This window comes from Dipodomys spectabilis, unplaced genomic scaffold (assembly GCF_019054845.1).
Source record: "Dipodomys spectabilis isolate Male_0828 unplaced genomic scaffold, ASM1905484v1 ptg000230l, whole genome shotgun sequence".
Lineage (NCBI taxonomy): Eukaryota > Metazoa > Chordata > Mammalia > Rodentia > Heteromyidae > Dipodomys > Dipodomys spectabilis.
This window is the reverse complement of record NW_024870907.1, coordinates 391,477-417,978: the sequence shown is the minus strand read 5'-3', so window position 1 is coordinate 417,978 and position 26,502 is coordinate 391,477. Positions and strand designations below refer to the sequence as shown.

Genomic DNA, 26,502 nt, shown 5'->3' with positions numbered 1-26,502 from the left:
TACACAGCATCATTTATTTATCCCCCTTTCTCAGAGGAACAGAGGCAGACCAAGAGGTGAAGTCACTTTCCCCGACACACAGCTCCTAATGTGTGCTCTGAGCACCTTGTGTGCTCTGGGAGGCTCCGTGGATGAAGAGGAAGGAGTCTCAGCAGCAGTGCCACCCCCTCCTTGAAGCCTGCCTGATTCCTCCAGTGCAGATGTAAACACACGTCCCCATCATCATCTCTCCTGCAAAGTTCTCACAAGCTGGATGAAGTCCTCTTTGCAAACCGGGCGCCAATGGCTCACACCTGTCATTCCAGATACCCAGGAGGCTGAGATCTGAGGATCACAGTTCAAAGCCAGCCCAGGCAGGATAGTCCATGAGACTCTTACCTCCAATTAATCAGAAAACCAGAAGTGGCGCTGTGGCTCAAGTGGTAGAGCGCTTGCCTTGAGCTGAAGAGTTCAGGGCCAGCACCAGGCCCAGAGTTCAAGCCCCATGACCACAAAAAAAAAAGTCCTCTTTGCCCCCACAGGCCAGCGTGAGCACGAGGCTAACCGTGGAAATGATCAGGGTGTGGAACTCATACAGAACCCGGGAGCCTCCTGCACACACACAGCCACCCCCAGCCCATGGCTCCTGCGGGAGAGAACGTCCCAGATTCTAAATCCACCCGCCAGAGGCGGTCTTTACCCACGCCAGCGCAGAACACGTTCCTGGCCTGGAAAGGCAACCGCTCTCAGGCCCTCTGAAGGCCGTGCGTGTGGATGGAAAAGGCGTTCGCATTAATTGCTGAGAAGTAAACGCCATCCATCACAGACTGCTCCTAGGGAGGGCTCCCTTCCCAGCCTCCCTGCACTGGAGTGTCTGGCTAATTAAATGGTGCTCTGTTCATTAGTGAAACAAGTACTTAGTGGGCGCCGTGAGGCTGCCTGCAGCCCTGACAGCTGGGGGGGGGGGGCAGGAGGGAGGAAGACCAGCGTGGTCGAGGCCCTGGAACTCAGCTCCTCACCCTGCTCTGTGGGGCTAGCGAATCCTTCCCACTGGTGCCTTCCTTATCTTCTCTACCAGTCTCCTCCCTCAGCATCTCATGGCCACAGAGACCTCCTCACTGGCCTCCCTGCCTCCAGCCTTTCCTCCCATCCAGAAACTGCCAAGAAACTGTCTGAGAGTCCTCCTTGTCCAATACTCCTGTGGGCTGTGGGATAAAGCCCAAGTTCTCTGCAGAGCTGAAGGCTGACTGTGATCTGACTCCCAGGCACCCAGCTGCCCCCCCCGCCCCCGCAACTTCCTGGCCTGATCATCCACCCCCACTCCCCCACTCCAAGCCAGTGGAAAACTGACCCCTGTAGTGTCTTTTCCCCAGTCAATGTCTCTCTCTTCACCCCTCAAGGCCCATGGGTGGGCCACCTCCTTTGGGGAGCCTTTCCTGATGCTTCTCTCCTCTGCATGGAGCAGAGCCCGGGAGAAAGAGCTGAAGTTTCCTTCTTACACAGAAGCAAGAGCACGCCCAGGGCCGCTGGGCAGCACGGGCGTCAGGTACTAGATTTTGAGAGGCAAGCCCCAGCCCACCTCACAGGATCACGTGGTACTTGGCACAAGATTCTCCAAGGGCTGATGTCACTGTAACTGTCATCACCCGTCACCTCCTGGAGGCTGGTCTCATCTTCATGTGCCCTGGGATAGCTCAGGACCCTCGGGGGTCAGAGAAGGGCAGAAGAGGCCAAAGGGGCCTGGGTACCCCCATCCCTACGCCCTCATTCTCAGCCATAGTAGGATCTGCCATCGTGCTACCCATGACCCAGGTCCTGCTGAGTGCTTTGTAAGCATCAGCCCTGTGAACCCTGATGCACTATCATGACAGAAACCAAAGCATGAAGGGTTAAATTGCGCGCCCAAGCCCCACTCTTGGATCCCAGGTCCTGTGGTTCAACTTCGGGCTGCAACCTAGCTCCTGTCTCACACTCTCTCCAGCCCATCATCCCCTCCACCGCTTCCCAGATATTAAGGAAAACCACATCTCCAGCAAGAGCCTTTATGGTCCATCCAGACCTGAACAGAGCCATGTTACTTTCCCTTTGTCACTAGGCCACTGGGAAACTCACACCAAACAAATTCACTGCTATCCTGGCCTCAGACTCGCTCAGCTTACTTGCTTCATTGGCATTCTACCACTTGAGCCATACTTCCAGCCCTGCGTTCTGCTTTGGTTTGTGTTTTGGAAACAGAATCCCAAAGACTTTTCTGCCCAGGCTGTCTTCACAATGTTCTAGATCTGAGCCTTCCAAGCAGCTACAATTACAGATGTAGCCCATTGATTTGATTTCAAGATGCTCGTAACTCAGTAAGATTAGATGAGTCGGTAAGTGCGTGTGGGTGAGGCTCACCTTGGAGCACAGGAGGGAAGTGGAGCTCAAGCAGTTGGGATGGTGGGCTGAGAACAGTACTGGGACTGAAGAATTGCCCTGTCCATGGCCTTAACCCCAGTTCCCATTCCGTGGACCAGGAGTTTCCTGCCTGTTCAGGAAGGCCCGCCCAGGTCAGGAGCTTTCTACCCACATCTCCACCTTTTCCTGCCAACTTAGCCTCCAGAGGCCCTTCCCAGGGGAGCCTTCCCCCTTTGCTCAAGGAATAGCCAAGGGCTCTGGCATAGGACAGAACCCAGAGCTGCACTGGCAGCCATACGGTGAGGCCAAGAAGAGGCAGGACTTTGTCCTGAGTCTGGGCAGGTTTGGGGAGAAGGAAGTTGAGGCATGCCTCCCAGGGCCCAGCTCACCATGGCGATATCTAGGCGGGGCTGAGAAAAGGAGGAGTTCTTACCTGTGGCAGAGCCTGCACCACTGTGTCCAGCAGGGCCCGCATGCCTGTAGCCATCTTCAGTAGCTTCAGCACTGTGGGTGACAACCAGCCCAGCCCTCAGCCCGGGCTGCAAGGATGTGTGTGTATGGGGGGGTATGGGGTTATATTCAGGGTGAATAGGGTCATGCACAAAAGTGTGATGCCCGTGTGGAGGTCAGCATCTAAAAGCCAAGAGGATGAGTACGCATGCACCAGAATGAAGGGGCGTGAAGTGTGAGCGGGAGTGTGGCATCAACCGTGATGAGGCAGGCAGGGGTGACAGCAGCATCCTCGCTTCTTTTGGCTACTGGGGGCTCTGGTGTCACTTGTCCAGAACACGGTGGCAATGGGCACAGGACAGGTAGAAGAGCAAGAGGCACCAGAATCAGGACTGAGGCGGGAGGGTTTGGGAAGAAGCACAGGAATGCCAGGCACTGGTGGCTCACGCCTGTAATCTTGGCTACTCAGGAGGCTGAGATCTGAGGATTGCAGCTTGAAGCTAGCCTGGGTAGAAAAGTTGAATGGACTTTTATCTGCAATAATTACTCAAGAGAAGCCAGAAGTGGTGCTGGGGCTCAGGCCTGTAATCTTAGCTACTCAGGAGGCTGAGATCTGAGGATTGCAGTTCAAAGCCAGCCTGGGCAGGAAAGACCGTGAGACTCCTATCTCCAATAAACCACCAGAAAACTGAAAGTGGCGCTGTAGCTCAAGTGGTAGAGCGCTCACCTTGAGCTGAAGAGCTGAGGGACAGCACCCAGGCCCAGAGTTCAAGCCCCATAACCAACAAAGAGAGAGAGAGAGAGAGAGAAGCCAGAAGTGGTGCTGTGATAGAGAGTTGGCTTCAAAAGAAGATCAGGGACAGAGCCCAGACCCTGAGTTCAAGCCCCAGGACTGGGAAAAAAAGGAGAAACAGAGGGAGGAGGAGGAGTTAGGAGAAGGAAGAGGAGAAGGAGGAGGAGGAGGAAGAAGAGAAGGAGAAGAAGGGGAGGGGGAGAAGAGTATGATAAGGCAGGCGCTGGTGGTTCACGCCTGTAATCCTAGCTACTCAGAAGGCTGAGATCTGAGGATTGTGGTTCAAAGCCAGCCTGGACAGGAATGTCTGTGAGACTCTTATCTCCAATTAACCATCAGAAAACCGAAGTGGCACTGTAGCTCAAGTGGTAGAGAGCTGGCCTTGATCAAAAGAAGCTCAGGACAGAGCCCAGACCCTGAGTTCAAGCCCCAGGACCAGGAAAAGAAGGAAGAACAGGGGGAAGAGGAGGGACAAGAGGAGGAGGAGGAGGAAGAGAGGAAGAGGAGGAGCAGAAGGCAGGCGCTGGTGGTTCACGCCTGTAATCCTAGCTATTCAGGAGGCTGAGATCTGAGGATCGTGGTTCTAAGCCAGTCTAGGCAGGAATGTCCGTGTGGCTCAAATGGTAGGGTGCTCACCTTAAGCTAAAGAGTTCAGGGACAGTGCCCAGGCCCAGAGTTCAAGCCCCATGACTGACAAAAAGAAGGAGGAGGAGGAGCAGGAGGAGGAAGAGGCAGCAGCAGACGTAGTAGCAGCATAGGCATAACCTTGGGATGGGGGGAGGATGAAGCAGAAACTAAGACATGCTTATAGCTGCAGAACTGGAAAAATGCCAGGTAGCAACTAGAGCTGGGCCCAGTTCCTTCCGTCTCAACCAAGACTGGCCGCTGCGTAAGGGTTTGTCTAGAGGAGCTTCACGGGAGGGGGGATCTGTGGCTCCGCCTGACTCCTGCTCAGCAGGAAGCCCCTCCCTCTCCCAGCCCACTCCTGACAACTCCCCCCACCCCACCCCCGACCTGCGCTGGTGAGTCCCCCCCTTCCCTTGCTCGCCCCAACCCTGGCCCTCACCCCGGGCGATGCGTAGGACTCGCATGATCCGGATGATGGTGGGGTTGATGGGCAGGGCTGCGTTGATCTCAATCTCCTCCAGCGTGATGCCCATGACGGACAGCAGCACAATGGCCAGGTCCAGCTGGTTCCACCTGCTCAGCGGGGCACAGGAGGCAGGAGGGGCGATGGGGGAGCAGCACTGGCCCAGATACATCTTTACTGGGAGATGCCTCTCAGTTCTTCACCCTCCTGTTATAGCCGCCCCCCCTCACTAGTAGCTCCCCCAAAACACCACTGGGTCCAGCTCCAGAGAGACTCCACTCCCCAAAGCAAGTCTGTGACTGAGCTAAATCAGCACCATTGGCCTCCTGTAGGAGAAGAGGCATGGCCTCTGACATCTTGGCCTATATTCCAAGCCACCTGCTCCTTCTGGGTGGCTTTTAAACATCCATTTCTCTAAGCTTCACTTGCTCCCTCTGAAATGGAAGGCTGGCATATAGCAGACCCTCCAGGGTGTGGAAGATCCCCTAGAGATGAGCTGAGAAGGGCCTGGTGGAATGCCCTGTACCTAACCCATGTGACCTAACCACTTTCTGATCAGAGATCTAGGTGGCAGCAGGGAGCCCCAAGCTATCAGTGCTCAAAAGCGTTCTGGTCTCCCTCTTCTGGTTGCTCCAGGCTTCTCTAGGACTCAGGGATGCATCCCCATCTTGTCCAGACACTCACCTGTCTTTGAAGAAACGTCTCAAGCCAAATGCTACCAGCTTCATCACAGCCTCCAGCACAAAGACAGTGGTGAACATGTAGTTGCAGTACTTGAGGGCTGTCTCCAGAGACTGGAGGAGCAAAGGGAAACATGATCCAGGACTCCTGGACTATCCTATAACCTTCCTCCAATAAGAAAAGTCTCTACCTTTTTTTAAGGGAGAATTTAGTCCATTCACATGTAGTATAATGATAAGGCTTTATCCTTTCCACCTTACTTAATATGTGTTATTTGTATTGTTGTTTCCTTTTTCCTTATTTCTGCTTATTTGGTCCAGTTGCCCCCCTCTGGAAGCCATATGAGGTAGTGATTAAGAATTCTCAGACCAGACTATATGGATGTGAATAAGGATTTAGCGTTTACTCCTATTCACTATATAATCTGGAACAATTGAGTGACCTCTGGTACTTAGCTTCTTAATCTGAAAATTGTGAAAAAACAATGTCACCTACCTCAAAAAATTGCTGTGAAAGTTAAATGAGCTAACAGTTCAGTTCTGGACACTGAATAAACACTGGGGAAAGGTGAGCTATGATTATGTTGGTTTTTTTAATGTTAATTTGGAAACTCTACAATTACTGTTTCATTCTGCCTATGGTGTCCTTTTCCTTCCCCTCGTCCATCACATCCTCTATCATTTGAAATAAGATACCAATTCCTCATCTGGCGGATCTGCCCCCCTTCCCCGCCTTCCCGCATTTTGACTAATGACTCCACTGAGCTGAGGCTTTCAGAAACACTTCACCTCACACACCCTCTGTGCATGCCGTCCACGATCCTGGGGACTGGTTACCACCTCAGACCCCAGCAGTGCCCACCCAGCACGCCCTCCCCCCTCCCCCTCTCCTGTATATTCAACTAAAAGCACAGACTATATGGTATGCTTTGAATGTGCCTCACTTTCCTTCTCAATAAAACCTAGACAACCCTAGAATGCTGTAAGAGTTAATGAGTTAATATTTACTCTACCGCAGTCATTGGTGTTCATCTTCTAAGATGTCCTCTGAAGGTCACCTCGAAATGAGTGACCTTCCCTCTGACCTTCCCTCTTCTTGCATCTGCCACCTCAGGCCCTGAGCTTCCCCGGGGCAGGCTGTCCTAGACCCCCTTTCCATGCAGTGCCAACACAGGGCCTGGCATGGAGCAGCTTCTCGGATCCTGCTGTTAGCTGACCCCCACCCCCACCCCAGTCTGTTGTTAAGGTCCGATACCCAACACGTGACCTTGGGCTGGGAAGGGCCGTGGCTCACCGTGGGCTGGTTATAGTGCTCCAGGGACATGGTGACCACATTGAGGCAGATGACGAAGGTGATGAAGATGTCCAGGTAGTGGCTGGTGCACATGGAGTGGATGAACAGCCGGGTGGGACAGTAGGTGGCATAGTAGGGCAGCCTCTGAGCCTCTGCATGGCACGAGGAGTGGCAGACACCACAGATTAAGAAAGGGACAGAGCACAAAGGAGGGAGGGACAATGGCGAGGGAGGAAGCAAAGGAGAAAGATGTTGCTCCACTCCCAGCTCTGGTCCAGTTAGGTCTTCTCCACACGGCCAGGGCACCATGAGGGAAAGTGTAAGCCATAGGGGAGGGTGGCACAGAGGCCAGGATATGCCCACAGCAGGAGCACAAGGTCTGCTCGTGGAGAGGACGCAAGGTCCAGGGCTGGCCCGCTGGCCTCAGCCTTGGCTTCTGCCTAGCCTGAACCATCTAGAGCTCCACTGAGGTGGGCAGTGGGGTCACCGGAACTCCAGGTGGGCACTGATAGACTTGGGGCACTGAGTCCAGCAGATGCTGGACCCCAGGCACAGGAGAGGGCACTTTGATGTCTATAGTTCCAAAGTGAAGGAGGCTGTGGTCAGACCTAGGCCTCAAGGGGCACAGCAGCCCAGAGAGGGGCTCCAGGTGGCAGTGACCCCACCCCACAGTGCCCACTCACTACGGCGCTTCTTCTCCAGTCGCCGTAGACGCTTCTCCTCGCGCCGCCGCGCCTCCTCCGCCTCCTGGTGCTGCCGGCACTTGTGGAAATTCTCCACCACCACCCCCACGAACATGTTGAGCACAAAGAAACTGACGATGAGCAGGAAGGAGATGAAGTACAGCAGCATCCAGGGGTTGTGGTTGGTTACGGGCTGCAGGGGCGGAATCCAAGTAAAGGGCACAGTCAGGCACCCACAGGGCCATGAGAAAGGTCCCTGATCTCGCCAAGCCTGGGTGCAAGGGCGGGGGGGGGGTGCCAACAGCCTGCCACCAAGGGTGCTGTGCAGCTTCAACAAGGCAGCAGGTAGGAAATACCCAGCCTGGGCCTGGCAAAGTGAGGTGGTCAGCCAGGAGAATCCTCTTTCCTGAAGCTCCAGCTGCGGCCTCGTGGACATCTATCTTTTTCCTCTCATTTGCCTATCATTTACTGGAAAGTATGCATCCATCTACATACTCATCCATCCACTCATCCTTTCACCCATCCATTCATCTACCCATCCATCTGTCCACCCATCCACTTATTCGTCTGTCCACCCACCCATCCAATCACTCAACCATCCATCTACTCATCAACTCATCTACCATTCATCCACCCATCATCAACCTTTATAGTCATTCATCCACTTACCCTTTCATTCATCTATCCAACCAATCATCCATCTACCCACCTATCCACTCATTCATCCATTTATCATTCATCCATTCATCCTCTTATCCACTCATCTATCCATCCACCCACCCATCCATCTACTCATCCTTTCTTTAATCCTTCCAACCAACCACCCAATCCTCCACTTACTCATCTATGCCCTACACATCCAATCCCTATTCCATCCAGCCATCTACTCATCTACCTCGCTACTCCTCCATCCATCTGCCTGTGCAACCAGTCACCCATCCCTCACTCACCAACTCCTGTCCACCCACTCACCCACATATCTATCTACCCACCTGCTTATTCATCCATTCAGAAACAAGAAAAAAAAGGCATGCACATTCTCTGCTGAGGGCAAGGGACAGAACAGACAAGGAGGTGGAGTTCTCATCCCTGATTACTCTTTCTTCCCTTGCCTTTAGCTTCTAGAGTCTTAACTACATGTGCTCCAGGAGGCTAAGATTTACAGGTTACTAATGGGCCTGGGGCTACCCAAAGCCTCCATTTCTCCAGTCTTGACCTAGAATTCTTTCTGATCCTTCTCTCAACCACCTCTTCAGACTCCCATGGTCTGGCCCCAGCCAACCCTGATCAGACCTGTGTCTTGCCTGACATCTCCCAGAGGAGTCTTTGGAACTAAGGCTCAGGCCTTCTCTGGGACTCAGCCTCTCCCTGACTCTCTCCACCCAGGCCCCTCTCCATATCCACTCTCATTCAACAGACTATAGGAAGTGCTCACACTCAGCCTGACCAGCAGGGGGCACCACTCCTTGGATGGTTCCCTGTTCCTTTGGAATAAACTGCTGCCCCTGGCTAGAGAACGGTGGAGTCTTGGCTCCTCCCCCCCCTTCCTGAGACTTTCACTTTGCCTCTCTCGCCTCAGGCTGGTACCTGCTGTCCCTCTGCCAATTGGCTCAGCCCCTCTCCTCTTCTGTATTTGGTTGTCCACCCACCAGGCGCCATGTCCCTCCAGGCAGGAACCAGCTGGGATATCCCTCCCCCCCCCCCTGCAGAGCAGGGGATTTGCAGAAGCAAGTGTACAAGGATTCATGCCACCGAAGGAGCAATGCGAAGGGCCAAGTAGGGCCAGGACACTGAGAGTGGGCTGATGGAGGGATGACACTGGGGTTCTGAGTGTCAGTAGCACAAGTTTCTGATCACCTGGCCCCAAAGACATGTCTCTCCCTGCTGGCCTGGTCCCAGCCATGCCCACCTGCTGGTCCACAGCCACAGCGTCCAGTCCGTTGTACATGATGTTCACCCAGCCGTCCTTAGAGGCCAGAACAAAGAGGGACATCAGCGCCTGGAAGATATGGGGAGGGGCGAAATAAGGGGTGTGGATGGCCCAGGCCACAGTAGGCTCCTCTGTTTCCCCGTTGTTCTGTGTCTGGGAAACCCAGGAACAGAGGCCTTCCCTGTGTGATCAACGTGGGCCATGCATCTGGTGTGTGTGTGTGTGTGTGTGTGTGTGTGTGCGTGTGTGTGCGTGTGTGTGTGTGTGTGTGTGTGTGTGTGTGTGTGTGCGCTTAAACTCAGGTCCTGAGAACTGTCACTGAGCTTTTTCACTCAAGGCTGGTGCTCTACCACTTAAGCTATAGCTCTACTTCCAGGGTTTTGCTGGCTAATTGGAGATAAAAGTCTCAGGGACTTTCCGGCCTAGGCTGGCTTTGAACTACAATCCTCAGATCTCAGCTTCTTGAGTAGCTGGGATTACAGGCATTAATTACCAGTGCCAGGCTAGTCTGAGATTTTTAGAGGGAAATAATCGGGAGACGTGGACAGCAAGCGAGTTCTCCCGGCCTTTTTTTAAGGTGGCAGGTGGGTGCTGAAGCACCTGGCACAGCCTCACACCTAGCCTAGCTGGAGCTCAACAGAGGTGTGGGCCTGGCCCTGCACGTGGAATTCTAGCCTCATGCGTACTTCAAGCAGACTGTGTGTCCCACCCCTTTGGCAGACTAGGAAACAGGCTTGGAAGGGAAACATCACAGGCTCGAGAATGGCAGGACAAGACCACAGACCAGTCTCTGGTGCCAGGGCCATCCACACTGAACAACTCTCACCCACAGTAGGCAGGGCAGGCCAGACCGAGGCGGGCAGGCAGGTGGGCAGTGCTCACCTGGCCCAGATTGTCAAAGTTGTATTTGTGATGAACCCAGCGGTAGTTGGCTGCTACACAGTCAGATCGATTGGTGATGTTACGGGTATCCACGCCCAGGCAGTGATAGAACTTGCCCTTGAAGAGCTGTGGGGGGGGGGGGGGGGTGGGAGAGGAGAAGAGAGCAAGGTCAGAAGGTCAGGGCTCCTGGAGCCTGGGGGGGCAGAGGAGAGACCCACCCCTCAGTCACACTGCCTAGGCTCAGGCATCTGGGCTGTGCACTGCCTTCCTCTTGGCTAAGACCATGGCTGCTCCACCAGGGCCATCTGAGCCCCAGGCTGGCTAGCATCAGTGAGGTTAAGATAGGCAGGAATGTGCAGCCCTTGCTCCGTTCCCCCACACACACTAGGCACCCCTCACCTGTACCCCCAGGATGCCGAAGATGATGAAGAAGGCACAGCAGATGAGCACGATGTTGCCAATAGGCTTCAGGGAGGAGATGAGAGTCTCCACCACCAGCTTCAGCCCTGGGGCCCGGCTGATGACCCTGGGACAGCAGACAGCAGCATCGTGAGCCATCGGCCCCCACTCGGCCCGGAGCCCCTGTCCCAACTAAACCCTTGCGACTTCCAGAACAACTCAGCCACCCCCCTCCCCTGCCTCCAGGGTGCTCACCGCAGCGGGCGGAGCGTGCGCAAGAGACGCAGGACGCGGAGGACCCCCAGGATCTTGGCTCCCCCCGCCGAAGCCACAGACACCACAATGTCGATGATGGACACGAAGACAAGAAAGCCGTCCAGCACATTCCAGCTGCTGCGCAGGTAGGCCTGCTCCCCAAAGTACAGGCCCAGCGAGACCACCTGGGGGTGGGGCTGTGGTCAGGGCCCTGGGGGCAGCGGGAGGGGGGGGGAAGGGGAAGGAGCAGGGCAAGGTCAAGCCCACCTGCAGCCACTGGGGCAGGACGGGCAGGTGGAGGTGGTGGGCGTGGGGCAGCTCAAGGCTGTCCCAGTGAGGGCAATGAGCAGGGAAGGGGCAAAGTCAGGACCCAGGACACCGCCCCTTTAGGATCTCCCAACACTTCGACAAACCCAATCCAAAGGTCCAGTGCTAGGAAGAGTCTCAGAGGATCTCTTCTCCTGCACCTTGTACCCCACTTCCACAGATACCTCTTCCTCTAGCTATGTTGCTCCCTGTACTCGCCTTTCTGGTGGGGTCTGATTCTCAGAAGGGTGGATGGGAGATACCACCGACCCCCTCCAGGCCCCAGGGGCTGGGTCAGGAGCTCAGCCAGGGCGGGTCTCCCAGCCTGTGGAATGGTGCTGATGGCCAATGACAAGCTGAGGAAGGGGCGGGACCTAGGCCAGTCTCACCCCCAGCCCTCCTACCCCGCCCCGCCCTGCCCCCGCCCCCAATCTAGGGATAGGAGCAATCCAGGTGAAGCCCAAAGCAACCTTCAGTGTCATCTCGCCCACGAAGATGGCTGTGAAGATGTAGTTGGAGACCGTGAGGAAGATGCGTTCCTGAAAGAGCCAGGAGATGCCATGCGCCCCAAAGAGTGCCACAACTGCCCAGCCACCTGGCCACTCTCCAAGGGGCAGCCAGGAGAAGCTGCCACTTCTCAGATCTAGGCAGACTTCCCTCCTCCCTCCCCCCAGCAAGCTCCCTGCCAGCACCTCCCTCCGTGGTTGGGCCCAGTGTCTGGCTTTGCTGAGGATTCCCTGGGCCGGGCACTCTGGGCCAGGGTAGGCCCTGGTGCTGTGCCCCTCAGGTTGGCCCCCTGCCCTGCTTGAGGGCAGCAACTTACAGTGCTGCCAGCTTCAATCTGGGGCCGCTCCAGTGCGATGGTGATGCAGTTGAGGAAGATGAAGGCCAGGACGACATAATCGAAGAGCTTGTGCGCGATGATGGTCTGACACAGAACCCGGAACCTGGGCAGGAGGCACCAAGAGTGTCAGTTTGCCTCCCACCTGGACAGCCAGGGAAAGACAGAGGGTCCAAGCCCACTCAGGGCAGCCGAGGGAAGTGGTCCCCTCTCTTCCTCTGCCCTCTGACTCACAGCAGGTGCCAACTCCACACCCAGACCATCCCACCATCTCATGTCCCCTCGGCTTTCCCTCCGCTGCTCCCTTCACCTGTGCTAGTCGGTCCACTTCATAACTCCAAACTCACTCTGCCTAACTGAGTGTTATCTAGCTACCTCCAAAGCCTAACACAGGCCTCCTCCTTCAGGAAACTTTCTGATGCCACTCTGGAAGTGAGAACCCCCAATTGCTTCAGGATCTGTCCAACCAGGTGCTGGGTATTGGGCTAACCTAGACTATAGGAAGTGCCCAGGAAAGCTCTGAATGGATGTCTGGATCCACCTCTTCCCTGGCAGATACCACTCTCAGTATGGTAGTGTATCTATCATTTAATGGCTTTGCCCTGCTTGGCAGAGAGAGCTCGCCCTCCAGGACAAGTCACCAACCTCCACTGTAGCCCTCACCCCAAGCCAGCCCCTACACACCTGTTCTCTGGGGAGAAAAGGTAGACAGACCAGTTCTCCCGGACCTCGCACCAGTCAGGTTTGTAGACATCGATCATCTTGCGGACACGGAAGCACAGAGTCTGACAAGGAGAAGGCCGGGCATAGGAGGGTCAGTGCTGGGCTCTGGGGCCCCATCTGGCCGTCCAGAAGACTAGGGTCGCTGAGTGACCTCTGAGCTCTCCCCCTTCCATGGCAGGTGTGGGGAGGGGCAAGAAGGAGCTTCTTCCCCTGGGCAAGCCCAGCTCTGACTCTATGCACCCTGCAGAAGCCCCTTAGCTCCTCCAACAGACATGCCCCGCCCCTAATCCCCGCCTACTGCAGCTCCTGCCCATTCATAGTCCACCTGGTGGCCTGTGTCCTGGTCCTTCTGGCCCCGCCCCTCCAGCCTCACTCAACAGAAGCCCCATCATTCCACCCACCTCTACACCAGGCCCTCCATGGCACGCCCATCGCCTTGCCCCGCCCACCAAGCCCGGCCCACTCACATAGTCCATCTCCTCCTCGTCCTCCACTCGGTCCCGGCGGTCGTCCATCTTGGTGAAGACGTCCTTGGCGATGCTGGGCATCCTACCATTGCAGTCCTCATGCCCAGGTACCAGGCCTGACGCCCTCCAGGCAGCCCGAGGGTGGGTGCCCACTACAGGCACCAGCTCGGCTAGGTCCACCGAGTCCCTGGTGTCGAGGGACAGAGTGCGGCGATGGTGGTGGTGCCGGTGCGCCAAGTGGGGTCCATGGTACAGGTGGTGGGTGTGTGGGGCGTGGAGGGGCACGGCGCGGGGCGGCCCCTCATCCCGGGCGCCCTCGCAGGCCCGGGCCCCGCTGCCCAGCAGCGACTCATGCTCAGCTGAAGGCGGCTTGTGCTTGAGGCTGTTCCAACTGGAGCGACGGCTGGCCCACGCCCCGCTGCGGCCCCATGGCCCGTAGTAGGAGCTCCGGGAGCTGGACTACAGGGGAGGCCAGGCCCGGGTCAGTGCCAGCGTATCCCCTGGACAGGGGCCTAGCCAATGGGTGAGGGAGGAGCTGGACTCACTCCACCCCCTCCTGCCACTCACTTTTCATGGGGAACCCACAGGAAGTTAGGGCCATCTTCCTGTTTTGCAGAGGGAGGCTGAGCCTCAGAGATGGAGAGCAGTTGGTTTGTGGTCATATAGCAAAGGACAGATTCAAGCTCTAGTCTACATGGCCCCCCAAGAATTTACCCCACCTACTGCTGCCAAGATGACACCCCTGTTCTCTATACCAGAGCCTACGGTAGGCACCATCCATTCATTGTTGCCAGGCCATTCTCTGGCACTGGGCACCCAGGAGTGACAAATCAGGAATGCGTGGTTTGGGTGGGATAGCGGGGTGCCCTAGCTTGGGTTGGAAACAGGGTCCCCTCACTCCAGATCAAGGAGCACCATCACCGCCCACAGGAGGACTCACCAGGGAGCGCTGATCGTAACTCATCCGGCCCAGAGACATCACGCTGCTCTTGCGGGAGTCCAGAGCCACCAGGACTGGGTCCGGCTGCAGAGAGAGGCGGGGCACGGCGCCCACAGCCCCGGCAGTTCCCAGGTGCCCACCCAGTGGGAGGCTAGGGTCCAGGTGCCCATTAGGAGTCATGGGGATTGGACAGAGCTTGGGATCTGGAAGAGTAAGATGAAAGAGAGAAGGACAATAGACAGAAGAGAACGAGAGTAAAGGAAGCCATGAAACAGCAATAGATGTGACCCTAGCAGAAATGGAGAGCTCTTCTGAGAAGACATCTCCACCAGGAAGTCTTCTGGGCTGCACACCATCCCATGAGCCTGTGGGACTCTTTACTCTGCCTGAGTCCTTGGCCTTCCACACTTGGATCCGTTTCACTCAGAGGGAAGCGGGCAAGGACCGTGTGCCTGGCTTGTGGAAGCACTAGGCAGGAGTTGGGAGAGATTTGTTCCAAGTGCTCTAGCGGAACCCCAGCCTCAGCCTAAGGCCCCAAGATTCTAACCACGGGAATCTATGGTCTGTAGCTGCCCCTCTGGCTGGCTTCTAGAAAGTTCATGAATGCTGTCCTCCCTTTGAGACTCAGCACCTCCTTTAGTTGTGAACGGAAAAACTGAACACAGGGCACGAGCAGCTCATGAGCAACCCCCACGCCTGGGCTTGATTGAGGAGAAAGCCGGAGGCCCTGTGCCCGCCTGCATATCGAGGGACAGCCTCTGGCTCTGGGGGACAAGCAGAAACCTGTTTACCTCTGCTGCCTTCCAGGGCCTCCTGGAGCTTGTCAAACTCCTCCATGTTGGAAGAGCTCTGGTCCTCATCCGAGTAGGAGCGATTGGCATCACCCTAGGAGAGCAGCGCAGAGGTCAACGTAGCCCTTCCCCCACCCCAGATCCTGAAGTTTTCCATGGCTATTTCAACTTCCCTTTTATAGGTGAGGAAACTGAGGCTTAGAAAAAAGGACAAAAGAAGCTAATGACAACCTAGGCTGCAAACATCTATTTGCCTGATTAAAACTGTCCCCAAAACCTCTGAGAAAGAAGGAAGCTGGGTCTAGAAACCCAGATATGGGGGCCTTGGAATCTCAGATGGAGAGGCCTGGCCCTTCAGCCCACAGCATCTGTTTTGTGTGCTTTCTGTGCCAGAGAGCTCACCACCTCAGTTAGATGTTTGAGTCACAGCCCTCCCCCATCCCCTGGCTGCCTCTCCCCTGCCCAGGGGCTTGCCCCATGGAGGTACCCTCCCCCACACCGGGGCTGCGGTCACCTCAGCCTGGAAGCCCTCCACCAGGATGGCCACCAGCAGGTTGAAAAGCACATAGTTGCCAAAGGTCATGAGGGCGACAAAGTAGAGAGAGGCCCAGGGGGAGGTGGAGGCCATGCCGTTGTAGAGGACCACGTTCCAGTCCTCCTGGGTGAGGATCTGTTGGGGGGACATGAGTCAGTGCTGGGTCCCCCCGGCCCAGACCCAGCCTAAGCCACTTCAGCCCTCCCAAGCCTGCTGTCCAGGATGGTTTAACCAGAAACACAAGGTACAAGGCTCCAGCCTCTCACCTGGAACACGGTGACAATGGCCCACAGCAGGGAGTCGAAGTTCTTCCTGTCTGGGACTGTGTCTCCTGTGTCCGTGCGCAGGCTGAATTTGCAGCCAAAGATGTGCATCCCGAGGATGCTGCGGGAGGCGGGGAAGGAGAGTTCACAAGGTGCAGAGTGCAAGTTCTCTGAGCTCAGAGGAGGGTCAAGGGGCACATGTGAACCAAGCTCAAACGGGTGCAGTGCAACTGCGCATTGAGCTGCCTGCCCGTTCTCAGGAAGACTCAGTGGGGGGGAGGCAACGTTAGTCCCATCTTCCCGTTTTGTAGACAGGAATACTGAGGTTGGGGGTGGGGAGTACCTTCCCCAGAGCCATCAGGATAGAATGCTGGCACCAGGACCCACACCCAGACCCAGGTGAGTTTGTCCCTGGGATCTTCAGCCAGCCACCGTCCCCACAGGCTCCTGCCCACCGTCCCCACAGGTGTAGCTCACCTGAAGATAAAGATGAAGAGCATGAGCAGCATGCAGAAGGTGGCCACGTTGTCCATGGTCTTCATGAGCACCACGAGCTGGCGTCGCAGCGCGGGCATGAAACGCACCAGCTTCAGCACCCGCAGCAGCCGGAACGTACGCAGCACCGACAGCCCACCGTCTGCCTGCCCCACGATCTCCCAGATGCTGTGTGTGTGGGGTGGATATACAAGAATCAGGGAGGCAGGAGGAGGTCAGTGGGAGACCAGAAGGAGAGGGAGGCAGAATCAGAAGGATGGAAGTATGAACAGACAAGAGCTTCAGCTCATTCATTCATTCATCCAACAAATGATGCACCAGATGCTGCTGACTGCACCCCTAAACCAGCGCCTGGAGTCCATGGACAGATACACACACACACACACACACACACACACACACACACACACACACATACACACACACACACACACACACACACACGCCAGTGGCTAAAATCTAGGAAGCTCAGTGAATGTCACTGTCCTCTTTTTGAGATTTTATGCTTCTTTTGATTATGAATAAGCCTCAGAATTAGCATACCTATGGCTCTGTGGGCAATTGAAATAGTTGATACCTTCCTGTCACATGACAGTTGATGCAGCTATTTCTAAGTATTTTTTATGCACAGATCTTCTTTGGAATGATGGTCTAAACCCATTGCTGACATCTTGCTATTTAACACATTCATCCAGAAACTAAATCACCAATTTATACACACACACACACACCTATCTATAGCTGTAGCTATATCTATAGCTATATATATTTGGGCTGGGTGCTGGTAGCTCACACCTGTAATCCTAGCTACTCAGGAGGCTGAGATCTGAGGATCGAAGTTTGAAGCCAGCCTCATTAGAAAAGTGCCTGAGACTCTTCAATTAATCAGCAAAAAAAAAAAAAAGCCAGAAGTGGAGCTGTGTCTCAAGTGGTAGAGCACCAGCTTTGAGCACAGGAAACCAAACAAGAGTGTGAGGCCGGAAGACCCTGAGTTGAAGCCCCAGTAGTGGCACAAAAATCAATGAAGATGTGTGCAGAAGTGTGTTTCATTTCCTTGGCCACTTTTCTGTACTGTCTGAGGTCACTGCATGACCACCATTACTCGGCTGCAGAGCGGGTGAGGAAGTACCTGATGATGACGATGATACTGTCAAAGATGTTGTACGGGTTTCGCAGGTAGTCGAAGAGCCCGAAGGCAGCTAGCTTCAGGATCATCTCCAGGGCGAACATGCTGGTGAAGACCACATTGCAGATCTCCAGGACGTTGGTCAGCTCCTCTGGCTGTGGGAACATTGGAGAAGGGGAAGCGTAACCCTGCGGGTCTAGGTCCTGGCTGTTATCTCCTCTGTCATCCTGTCATCTCCTCTCAGCTCTGACCCCTCAGGGTCCTTCCTACGAGGTCCACTGGGGGCGGGGACACTCTTGGGGCCACGCTTCCATGCTGAGGGCACTGCCGCAGCTATCACTGTGTAAACTCTCGAGCCATCTCCCACGGTGCCCATGAGGAAGGGGCACAGGAGGGGCACCTGCTGCCTGCCAGGCACGGCCCACACACAGAACACTGCCATGATGGCTCCCAGAGGACGCTGGGACCCAGGAGGTCGAGGGAAGGCCCAAAGCTGCCCACTTATGCGCTCCCCACTCCATAGGCAGCTGCAGACTTCCTCTGTCCCGGGGCTGTTTGCCTCATGGTTTCTAGCAGCAGATGGTGACTTGCAAAGGGCGAGTCCCCTCCACTGCTGCGCCTTCCTTCCCTCATCCATAGCAGGGGTCACGCCAAGCCCCTCAGTAAGGGTATTGAGGCTCCAGCCCCTTCTCTTCCCTCCGTGGCCTCTCTGCTATCCCGGGAAGGGTCTGCCTGGTGCTCATGGTGGTGCAGCTTGACTGAATCCTGGAGAAGAAAGGGCATGTGTCCCTCCCTGACCACGAGTCCCTCGCTGACCCTGACGCCTGACACGGGACTGAGCCTGGCCACCTGCAAGTCCACCGCTGGCCTTCCCCGAATAGGCTAGCAAACAGGCTGGGCAACACGGACTGACCTGCTCAGGCCACCCTGCAGGAAGGTAGCAGGGCTGGGTACTCATCCAAGTCAGACTCCAAGCTGCTGTCCCATTACAGACTGAAGCCGCACCTGAGCCCTCCCATTCACTCACTCATTAACTCATTCATTCATTCACTCACTCATTCATTAACTCATCCACTCACTCATTCACTCACTCATTCACTCATTCACCCACTCACTCACTCATTCACTTACTTGCTGACTCAGCCATTCACTCATTCACTCTCACCCACCCACTCACTCACTCTCTCGCTCTACTCAGCCACTCATTCACCCACCCACCCACTCGTTCACTCATTCATTCATCTATTCACCATTCACATCTTCCCTTGGAAGACCTATGGGGTCTTCCTGCAATGCTCTGGGCTATGCTACTGAAATAGAGCAGCTCACACCTGGCAGCAAAGCCCCACAAGCCACACTAACAAAGCAGGCCAGCACCCAGCAACAGGGCCACAGAGGGCAGGTGAAGGAGGTGTCAGGAAGCCCAGAGAACTCCTGAAGGAAGCGCCATCTTAGCAGAGATCTAAGAAGACAGTTGGTGACAGGGAAGCAGCAAGGGTGCTCGGAGCCCAGCATAGCACAGGCTGGAAGGTGACAGGCAAGGACAGTGGGCCCGCTCCCCTGGGCCAGGCTCAGCCCTTCTACAGGGAGCAGCAGGAAGCCCTAGGGCTGACTTCGGTTCCATGTGGCTTTAAAGAGGAAGAAAACTACCCAGCCCCCAGATTTCCACCTAGTGCGTAGGAAATCTCATAGCTGCCAGCTCCTCGCAAGCCCAGATGAAAAGGGAAGAGCCATCTCCATCTGTAATTACATTTGACACAAAATGGTCCCAAAAGGGGAATGGGGGGCCCCAGAGGGGCCTCACAGGGAGGGCTCAGACCCTGCTCGGTGTTCCCAGCCCACACAAACCACGTCCGTGGGCGCTGACAGCTCAGGAGGGCCTGGTCCGGCCCTGGGCCGCGTGCAGCCGGTGCGCACACTCCTGCCATCCGCCGTCAGTGCAGCGAGGGAGCCGCTGCTTCCCGGAAAGGTCACCGCTGGCTCCCCGCCCCCGCAGCAGCTGCCGCTCCAGGCACTGCACACCTGTTACTCTTTTCCTAATGGACCGTCCATCACTCCCCAAGGTATTTCTCTGGGAGGGAGGCAGGCTGGAAAGCAGCATACAGATGCACATAGACATTGCCAGTGAGAGGCTGAGGAGGGAGGGTATGAAAGGGCCTGGACAGAGGCACAGAGAGATGGGCAAAGACAGACAGACAGACATGAGCATGAGATTCAGGCAGCAAAGACAGAGCACAGAGACTCAGAGACACACACAAAGAAAAACACCAATGGACATTAAAAGAAGAGGAGGAAGAGGAGGAGGAAGAAGAGAAAGAAGAAGAAAAGAACTGAGATGACATAGCACTAGGACTATAGTAGCCAGAGACCTGGCCAGAAGGGGACGGACACACAGAAAGCACAGGCCTCAAGGTCACTGGGAATGAACGGCCGTCCTGTCCTCCTGTCTGCCCTGCCCTGTACCCATATTCTTCCAGCCTCGGGGTCCATGGGGATGTCCAAGCTGTCTGTCTCACTGATGAACTCATTCCTTGGGGAATTCATCTCCGGTGCCATAGCCCCCAGGAAGCCTCCCTTGACTACAGCCCACATCGATGCCTCTGTTCCTTAAACCCTTCCAGGGTTCAAATTTTAGCCACTGCTGGGCCACTGGTGGCTCACGCCTATAATCCTAGGTACTGAGGAGGCTGAGATCTGAGAATCCCAGTTCAAAGCCAGCCCTGGCAGGAAAGTCTGTAAGACTCTTATTTCCAATACAACACCAAAAAACCGGAAGTGGCACTGTGGCTCAAAGTGGTAGAGTGCTTGCCTTGAGCAAAAAGAGCACCCAGGCCCTGAGTTCAAACCCAATGGCCAGGAAAAAAAAAAAAAAGTCAGCCACTAAGGCAGCCCACCTTCCTGCACCCAAAGTCACCCTGCACCTGGGCTGGCAGTGATGGGACAGGGGCTCCAGAAAGGAGAATGAAGTGGGCGGAACTCCTGCTGGTTTTGTGGTCTTGACGTGGGCCCTGAGCTAGCCGGGGTGAGCTCTATCCCAGGGAGAGGCCCTGCACCCTGGCCGGCTGCCCGTTCAGCCCAGCCTCCACTTTTCATCCTCAACCTTGACCATCCTCCAGGTCCAGGCCAAGGTGAGTTCAGGAGGAGATATGGGACCACCAGGGGTACACCGGAAGAGAGAAAGCATTTTCCAAATAGCTTCAGGATATGTCAGCCAGGCTGTCACCCAGGGGTGGCCCAGGGTGCGGCTTAGGAGGAAAAGAGTGAACACCCCTCCCTCCCCCAGCCTACCAAGTCCCGTCCTGATCAGCAGTGCCCGCCAGTCATCCATTCCCTCTGCAGACAGGAGCAGGGGGAGATGCTGTGTGGTTCACCTGCCCCTCCCCGCCCTCCTCTCCCTCCTCTCCCTGTGCCCCCTTGGCGGCCCTGGGCTACCTCTCTCTGTGGGTGCCACCCTCAGCGGGGGATGCTCAAAATAAACTTGGGGGTGGATCGGTTCCTGCTGAGCCATGTCTGGGAAGCAAAAATACCAGCAGGGCCCTGCACAGAGCTTCACCAAACAATGGCTGCCACTCGGAGCTGCTTTAAAAAGAACATTTCAAAAATGCTTCCTCCTCCTCACTTTTTCTTTAACTAATTAATTTTTGCAGCTCCAGACAGCGGATGGTAAACTCACCCCAGGCTGGTGGCAGAAAGCTCCAACAAAAGTCTCGCCGGTCATGACTGAGTCATGAGAACCTCCCGAGTGCCGGAATTCTTGGGGGCACTTGGCCTTCCCAGCCCCTCTGGGGGGAGGGGATCAACCACAGACCTTGAGTCAGGGGCATGGCCTCCCTGTTGCCCTATAAGTGGGAGGCTGGGAGGGGAGGGGATGGCACCTGCTAGAGGGGCCCTTGTGAGAACCCAGGGACCCAGGCTCAGTCAGGGCCTGGCGCTCAGTAGCTGCTCAGTCGATAGTTTCCCATCCCTAAGAAGGAGAGGGCAGAAGTCAGTATGGACCATCCATGGGGCATAATGGGGGCCACTGGAAGAGACGACTCCAGTACCATGTGTTGACTGCTACCCAGAGGGAAGAGGTCTCACCTGATTCTGGGTTCAAATGAATGCTGGCAGCTCACACCTGCAATCCTACACAGGATCATGGGTCAAAGCCTGCCCAGGCAGTAAAGACTGTGAGACTCTTCTCTCCAATTAACCACCAAAAAGGCAGAAATGGAACTGTGGCTCAAGTGGTAGAGTGCCAGCCTGGAGTAAAAAAGTTCAGGGACAGTGCCCCAGCCCTGTGCTCAAGCCCCAATTCAGGAAGGAAGGTAGGTGGGGAGGGTGGGAGGGAGGGTGGACAGACAGACAGACAGCTCCTACAGAATGTGGCCAGCTGTGAAAGGGCCAGCCTTGGAGCCTGGCAAGGACCATGGCCAGCCCTAAGGCTGAGCTTCCCTCACTGTGGGCTGGCTCAGAGGGGATTCAGGGAAGCAGGACCCTGCATTGTGCTAACACAATGGTCTGTGAAGAAATGGCCCAACTTATAGCATCTGCCAATTTCCATGGTGTAAATACTTCCTCCATAGTTTAACAACTGCTTGTAAAATCCTCACATGAGAAAGCTGGCTCTCTCCAGCTGGCTCCAACAAGCCACGGGCAGTACCCAGCTCTGGTACAGTGGGGTTCAGACATGGCAACACGGCGATGGTGGGTGTGCCGTGGCTGGCTGGCACCTGTGGGAGAGGGGGTCTAGGCAGCCTGTCTTACAAGCTTCACCCTGCACAGAGCCGTCCCCCCCGCCCCCCAGAGGACCTTTTTAATTAAGTCAGAATGGCTGATGGACCAGCAGCACCCCAGGGGCCGAATTCCAGGAAATTGAATAGAGCCCGTGCCTGGAAAGCCGATGAACCAGGAGTGAGCATGCGGCCCTCACTGGGCACAGAGCAGGGTCTCACGGAAAGAAGCCAAGCTAAGCCAAGGATTCTAGAAATGCAAACCGTGTCAGATGTCTGTCTTAACACGAAGATGGACTCAAACCAGCCCCTGACTGTCTGTGAGGGGCTCAAGTCAGACGCCTCATCAGACTGTCACCCCAGAAGTGGCCTATAGACTGGGGACATCTGTGCCACATAGGGTGCAAAGGACTGGCCCCCCTCATTCCTATCCCCCAACTCACCCTGCAGAACTGCTCCCCCTTAGCTGAAGCATGGCCCTGGACTGGGCACTGAGGGACACAGGGGACTAAATTCAGCCAGGGGCAAGTAGACATGTGGGCCCAGCTGGGCCTAGGCCTGGATGGCCACCCCTCCACCCCCAGGTAGCCCAAGCCCAGCACTCCACCACACTGGCCTGCTCGTGGTGCTCGATGCCCATGCTGACGGTGTTGACCAAGATGGCCATCATGATGCCCCGGTTGAAGTACTTGCTGTCCACGATGCCCCGCAGCTTGGCTCGCGTTTCCCGCCACACGCCCCTGCACAGCCAGGCCGCCCCGTCCGGCTGCTCCTCCTCATCCTCCTTCCCCAGGCCTGAGGAAGCCCCATCCTCGCTGCTCTGGGGCCCATCCTCATCAGCCTCCGCCTCTCCAGAGCCCCCACTTCCTGAGCCCTCCTGGCCCGAGTCGGTGCTGCCCAGGCCTGAGGGTCGCCGGCCTGCCTCCTGCAGGCAGCGTGGGCAGTGGGCAGGGTCAGAGGCCAGCATGGCGGACACGGGCTGCACCAGCGTGTGAGGAGTTGGGTCCAAGGGGCTGTGCCGCGGGCACAGCTCTGAAAAGCAAACAGAGGGCAGCATCAAAGCCAGGCACTGGTGGCTCACACCTACAATCCCAGCTACTCACGATGCTGAGATCTAAGGATCACAGCTTGAAGCCAGCCTAGGCAGAAAAGGTTTATGAGACTCTTGCCTCCAATTAATCAGCAAAAAGCCAGAAGTAAAGATGTGGCTCAAGTGGCAGAGTGCCATCCTTGAGCCAAAAAGCTAAGGGGCAGGGCCCAGGCACTGAATTCAAACTCCTGTACCAGCATGCGTGCACGCGCGCGCGCACACACGCGTACACACACACACACACACACACACACACACACACACAGAAAAAAAAAAGCATCAGTTCCATACCAGACCCAACCAACCCTCTGGAGACCCACAGGGTCTGCCCAGAACAAGCCAGCCCCACCAAGAGGAGCCTGGTCTTCCCTGGAGAAGTAGCATCCTCTCTTCAGGCATTGGCCCTGTATAGTGACAGAGCCAGGCTCTTATAGAAAATGGACGCCCTGGGGCTGGGAATGTGTCTTAGTGGTAGAGTGATTGCCTAGCATGCACGAAGCTGTGAGTTCAATTCCTCAGCACCACATAAACAGAAAAAGCTGGAAGTGGCGCTGTGGCTCAAGCTGTCGAGTGCTAGTCATGAGCACAGAGAGGCTCAGGGACAGTGCTCAGGCCCTGAGTTCAAGCTCCAGGACTGCAAAAAAAAAAAAAAAAAAAGAAAATGGACACCCCTTAGAGGAGCTATGACCTTCCTAAGCTCCCCGCCTGTGTGGAGAATGGAGAAGGCAGGTAACCTTGAGCCCCAAGCCCCAGGACTTCCCTCCACACAGCGTTTGACAGTCAGAGGGAGGGGAGTCTGAGGCCCACAGGGGGGTGTGGCCTTATCCTCACCACTGCCTAGGGGGGTGTGGCTTCCACCCTCTCCAGGGCCTGCTAGGTTGTGGCCTCCATCTTCACCACTGCACTCAGGGGGCGTCACCCTGTCCACTCCCCCGGGGGCGTGGCTTCCACCCTCCCACCACCTGGGAATCTGAGAAGCTAGGCTGGCCTTGAACTCTAGTGCTGTGATCTGCCAGCCAGCACAGGGAAGTTTCACAGAGGCTTGATTGGTTTGGCTTCTTTATGTTTTTCCCAAAATAAACTCATTTTGCTTGTGTAAGCAAAAAAAAAAAAAGTAGTGTCAAAGAGAAAGAAAAGACTGTGATGTCCACGCTTCAGTACACACTAGCCTCCAGATGTCCCCCAAGCCTCAGTCAGAGCTCCCGGACTCATTCACACTCTGTAACCAGAAGCCCAGGAACTGCCTCGGCCCTGGAAGCCAGGTCAAAGCCCTCCCTGGTCCTGCCTCACTGCTCCCACAGTGGAGGACAGAGGTGGGGGGAGGAGGGGCCTCACACAGTTAGGAAGAAGGGATGGGATCAGCAGGAAACCCTCGAAATAAACACCCTCCTAGTCCTCAGACCCCAGACCCCCTACCATCCACCTGCTGGGCCAGCCAGGGATCCTCCAAGGCCAGGCCTGGACAGCTAGCTTGGAGGACAGTGGGACAGCAGTTCTGAGAAGGAATTTTCCTGCTGGCCTCTCAGACTCCCAGAATGAGAGAGCGGGGGTGCAGCCTGGGGCTCGGAGCTCCTGTGGCTCAAGATCGCTGCTGGAGCCCTGCAGAGGGGCCACGCAGGGAACAGCACGCCACACTCTACAGCCGCTCCAGGGGACAGCCGGGTGACAGCCGATGTCCTCAGCACCAATTGGGAGGAAGCAGGCTGGCCCTGGCTTCGCCCTGGAGCTCTGAGTGGCCTCCTCCTAGGGTTGGGTATATTGGCCGCTAGAGGCAGACACTCAGCAAAGCCCAGCACCCCTGGCAGCCCACGGTGACAGAGCTGTGCCACTGATGCACTGGGCCACCTTCCGTGACACGCTCATCTCATTTGCACCCTAGTTTTTTCATCTGAAAGTTGGGAATGATATGACCAGTGCAGCCCCCTTTCTCAGGATTGCTTCATAGACCAAATGCACTCCAGGGACACCCTATCCTGAACCAGAACCCCCCAGAAACAAGCTGGTCACTCTCAGTACGAGAAATAGCCTAGTGGCAGGAGCAAAACGCTGGGTGCAGATTATCCTGACACACCAGGCCTTTGGGGAGAAAGGTCATGATCCTCAGTGCCCAGCATTCTGGTAAGCGGGGGCAGCGGAGGAGCCACAGCAGGGCCATGCAGTCCGCAGCCAGAAGGGCTGCACTAAAGGCCAAAGAAAAGATCATCGCATGTTTTTCAGTGGCTCCTGGGACACCCTGGAAGTGAATTCCTCCAGGTCGGAGGCCAAGGCCCCAGTCAGCCAGCCAGAACTGGCTGGAGCAAGAGACCGGGAAAGCAGAATAAGGCCTGGAACTCCCAGGCCATGAAACACCCACATCTGAAGAAAAGTCCTGGAAACCTGAGTCCACCAGAGCCCTCTCTACTTGAGCCACAGAGTCACTTCCGGCTTTTTCTGTTTATGTGGTGCTGAGGAATCGAACCCACAGCTTTCATGCATGCTAGGCAAGCACTCTACTCTCTAGTGATGGTGAGACTCATGGTCCATTCTGAGTCCCCAGTTGGTGGCACTGCCAGCCTTGGGGGGAGGGGGCGGCACTTACTGTAGTGCCTGGGCTCCTTGGTGTGGGGCCCGGGCTTGGCAGGGGCTGGTTCCCCTGGGCCCAGGGCCTGACGCCGCCTCTGCAGGGCCTGATAGAGGCCCAAGGCCCGGCGCTTGGCTTTGCGCAGGATGTGGCACACATATTGGAAGATCTCCTCGTAGCAGTCGCCGGGCTCGGCGTAGCTGGCCACGGTGCTGGAGGACAGGTAGCGCTGCCTCTGCTCCAGCATCAGCCGGTGCTCCCGCTGCTTGGTCTCGGAGAACTGGGTTGCTATGACAACGAGGCACAGGTTGATCATGAAGAAGGAGCCCACCTGTGACCAGCAGGAGGAAAGGACAGGGACAGAGGGGACAGTGGGGTGAGGGAGGCAGAGGTAAAGAAGGGGGTCATAAGACATGGAGAATGACACGAGGCAGAGGTGGAAATGGGGGAAAGAAGAGGGGTAAGGACAGATCAGAGATGTGAAAGAGAGAAATAGGGCAGAGCAGGGAGACAGGCAGCGAGAGAGAGCCAGGGGTACCAAGAGGACAGTGGGTGGAGAAGGGGGCTCAGGGAGGACAGAATCCAAGGGTGTGGGTGCAGAGTTCGCAGGTGGAGACAGCAGAGGAGCAAGGGGGGGGGAGGGGCCCAGAGACACAGAGGCACAGACACAGACGGGGACAGGAAAAGATCTCTGAGGCTTTGCTCCACAGAAAGGCCCAGGCAGCCCCCCAGACCCCATCAGAGCTGCTTCTAAGCCAAGCCCTCGGGTCACAAGCCCCAAACCACAGCCACCGCCATCTGGGGCATGGCCACTGCGTCCAGGG

General features: G+C 56.1%; 1 protein-coding gene across 1 annotated transcript in view; it reads right to left on the bottom strand.

The window, feature by feature from the left end:
- The window catches only part of Cacna1i (calcium voltage-gated channel subunit alpha1 I), a 96,802-nt gene that overhangs the window by 8,006 nt on the left and 62,294 nt on the right, over positions 1-26,502 (bottom strand). The window contains exons 9-29 of the mRNA XM_042698007.1: positions 25,697-26,009; positions 22,645-23,060; positions 17,320-17,471; positions 16,173-16,358; positions 15,699-15,816; positions 15,412-15,567; positions 14,898-14,991; positions 14,107-14,309; positions 13,167-13,625; positions 12,661-12,761; positions 11,959-12,082; positions 11,606-11,674; positions 10,830-11,014; positions 10,575-10,701; positions 10,176-10,301; positions 9,273-9,362; positions 7,364-7,556; positions 6,681-6,832; positions 5,391-5,500; positions 4,683-4,816; positions 2,807-2,877 (exon numbers count right to left, since the gene is read on the bottom strand). Of these exons, the coding sequence (XP_042553941.1) occupies positions 2,807-2,877; positions 4,683-4,816; positions 5,391-5,500; positions 6,681-6,832; positions 7,364-7,556; positions 9,273-9,362; positions 10,176-10,301; positions 10,575-10,701; positions 10,830-11,014; positions 11,606-11,674; positions 11,959-12,082; positions 12,661-12,761; positions 13,167-13,625; positions 14,107-14,309; positions 14,898-14,991; positions 15,412-15,567; positions 15,699-15,816; positions 16,173-16,358; positions 17,320-17,471; positions 22,645-23,060; positions 25,697-26,009 (3,579 nt within the window). The remainder of the gene's footprint in view (positions 1-2,806; positions 2,878-4,682; positions 4,817-5,390; positions 5,501-6,680; positions 6,833-7,363; positions 7,557-9,272; positions 9,363-10,175; positions 10,302-10,574; positions 10,702-10,829; positions 11,015-11,605; positions 11,675-11,958; positions 12,083-12,660; positions 12,762-13,166; positions 13,626-14,106; positions 14,310-14,897; positions 14,992-15,411; positions 15,568-15,698; positions 15,817-16,172; positions 16,359-17,319; positions 17,472-22,644; positions 23,061-25,696; positions 26,010-26,502) is intronic.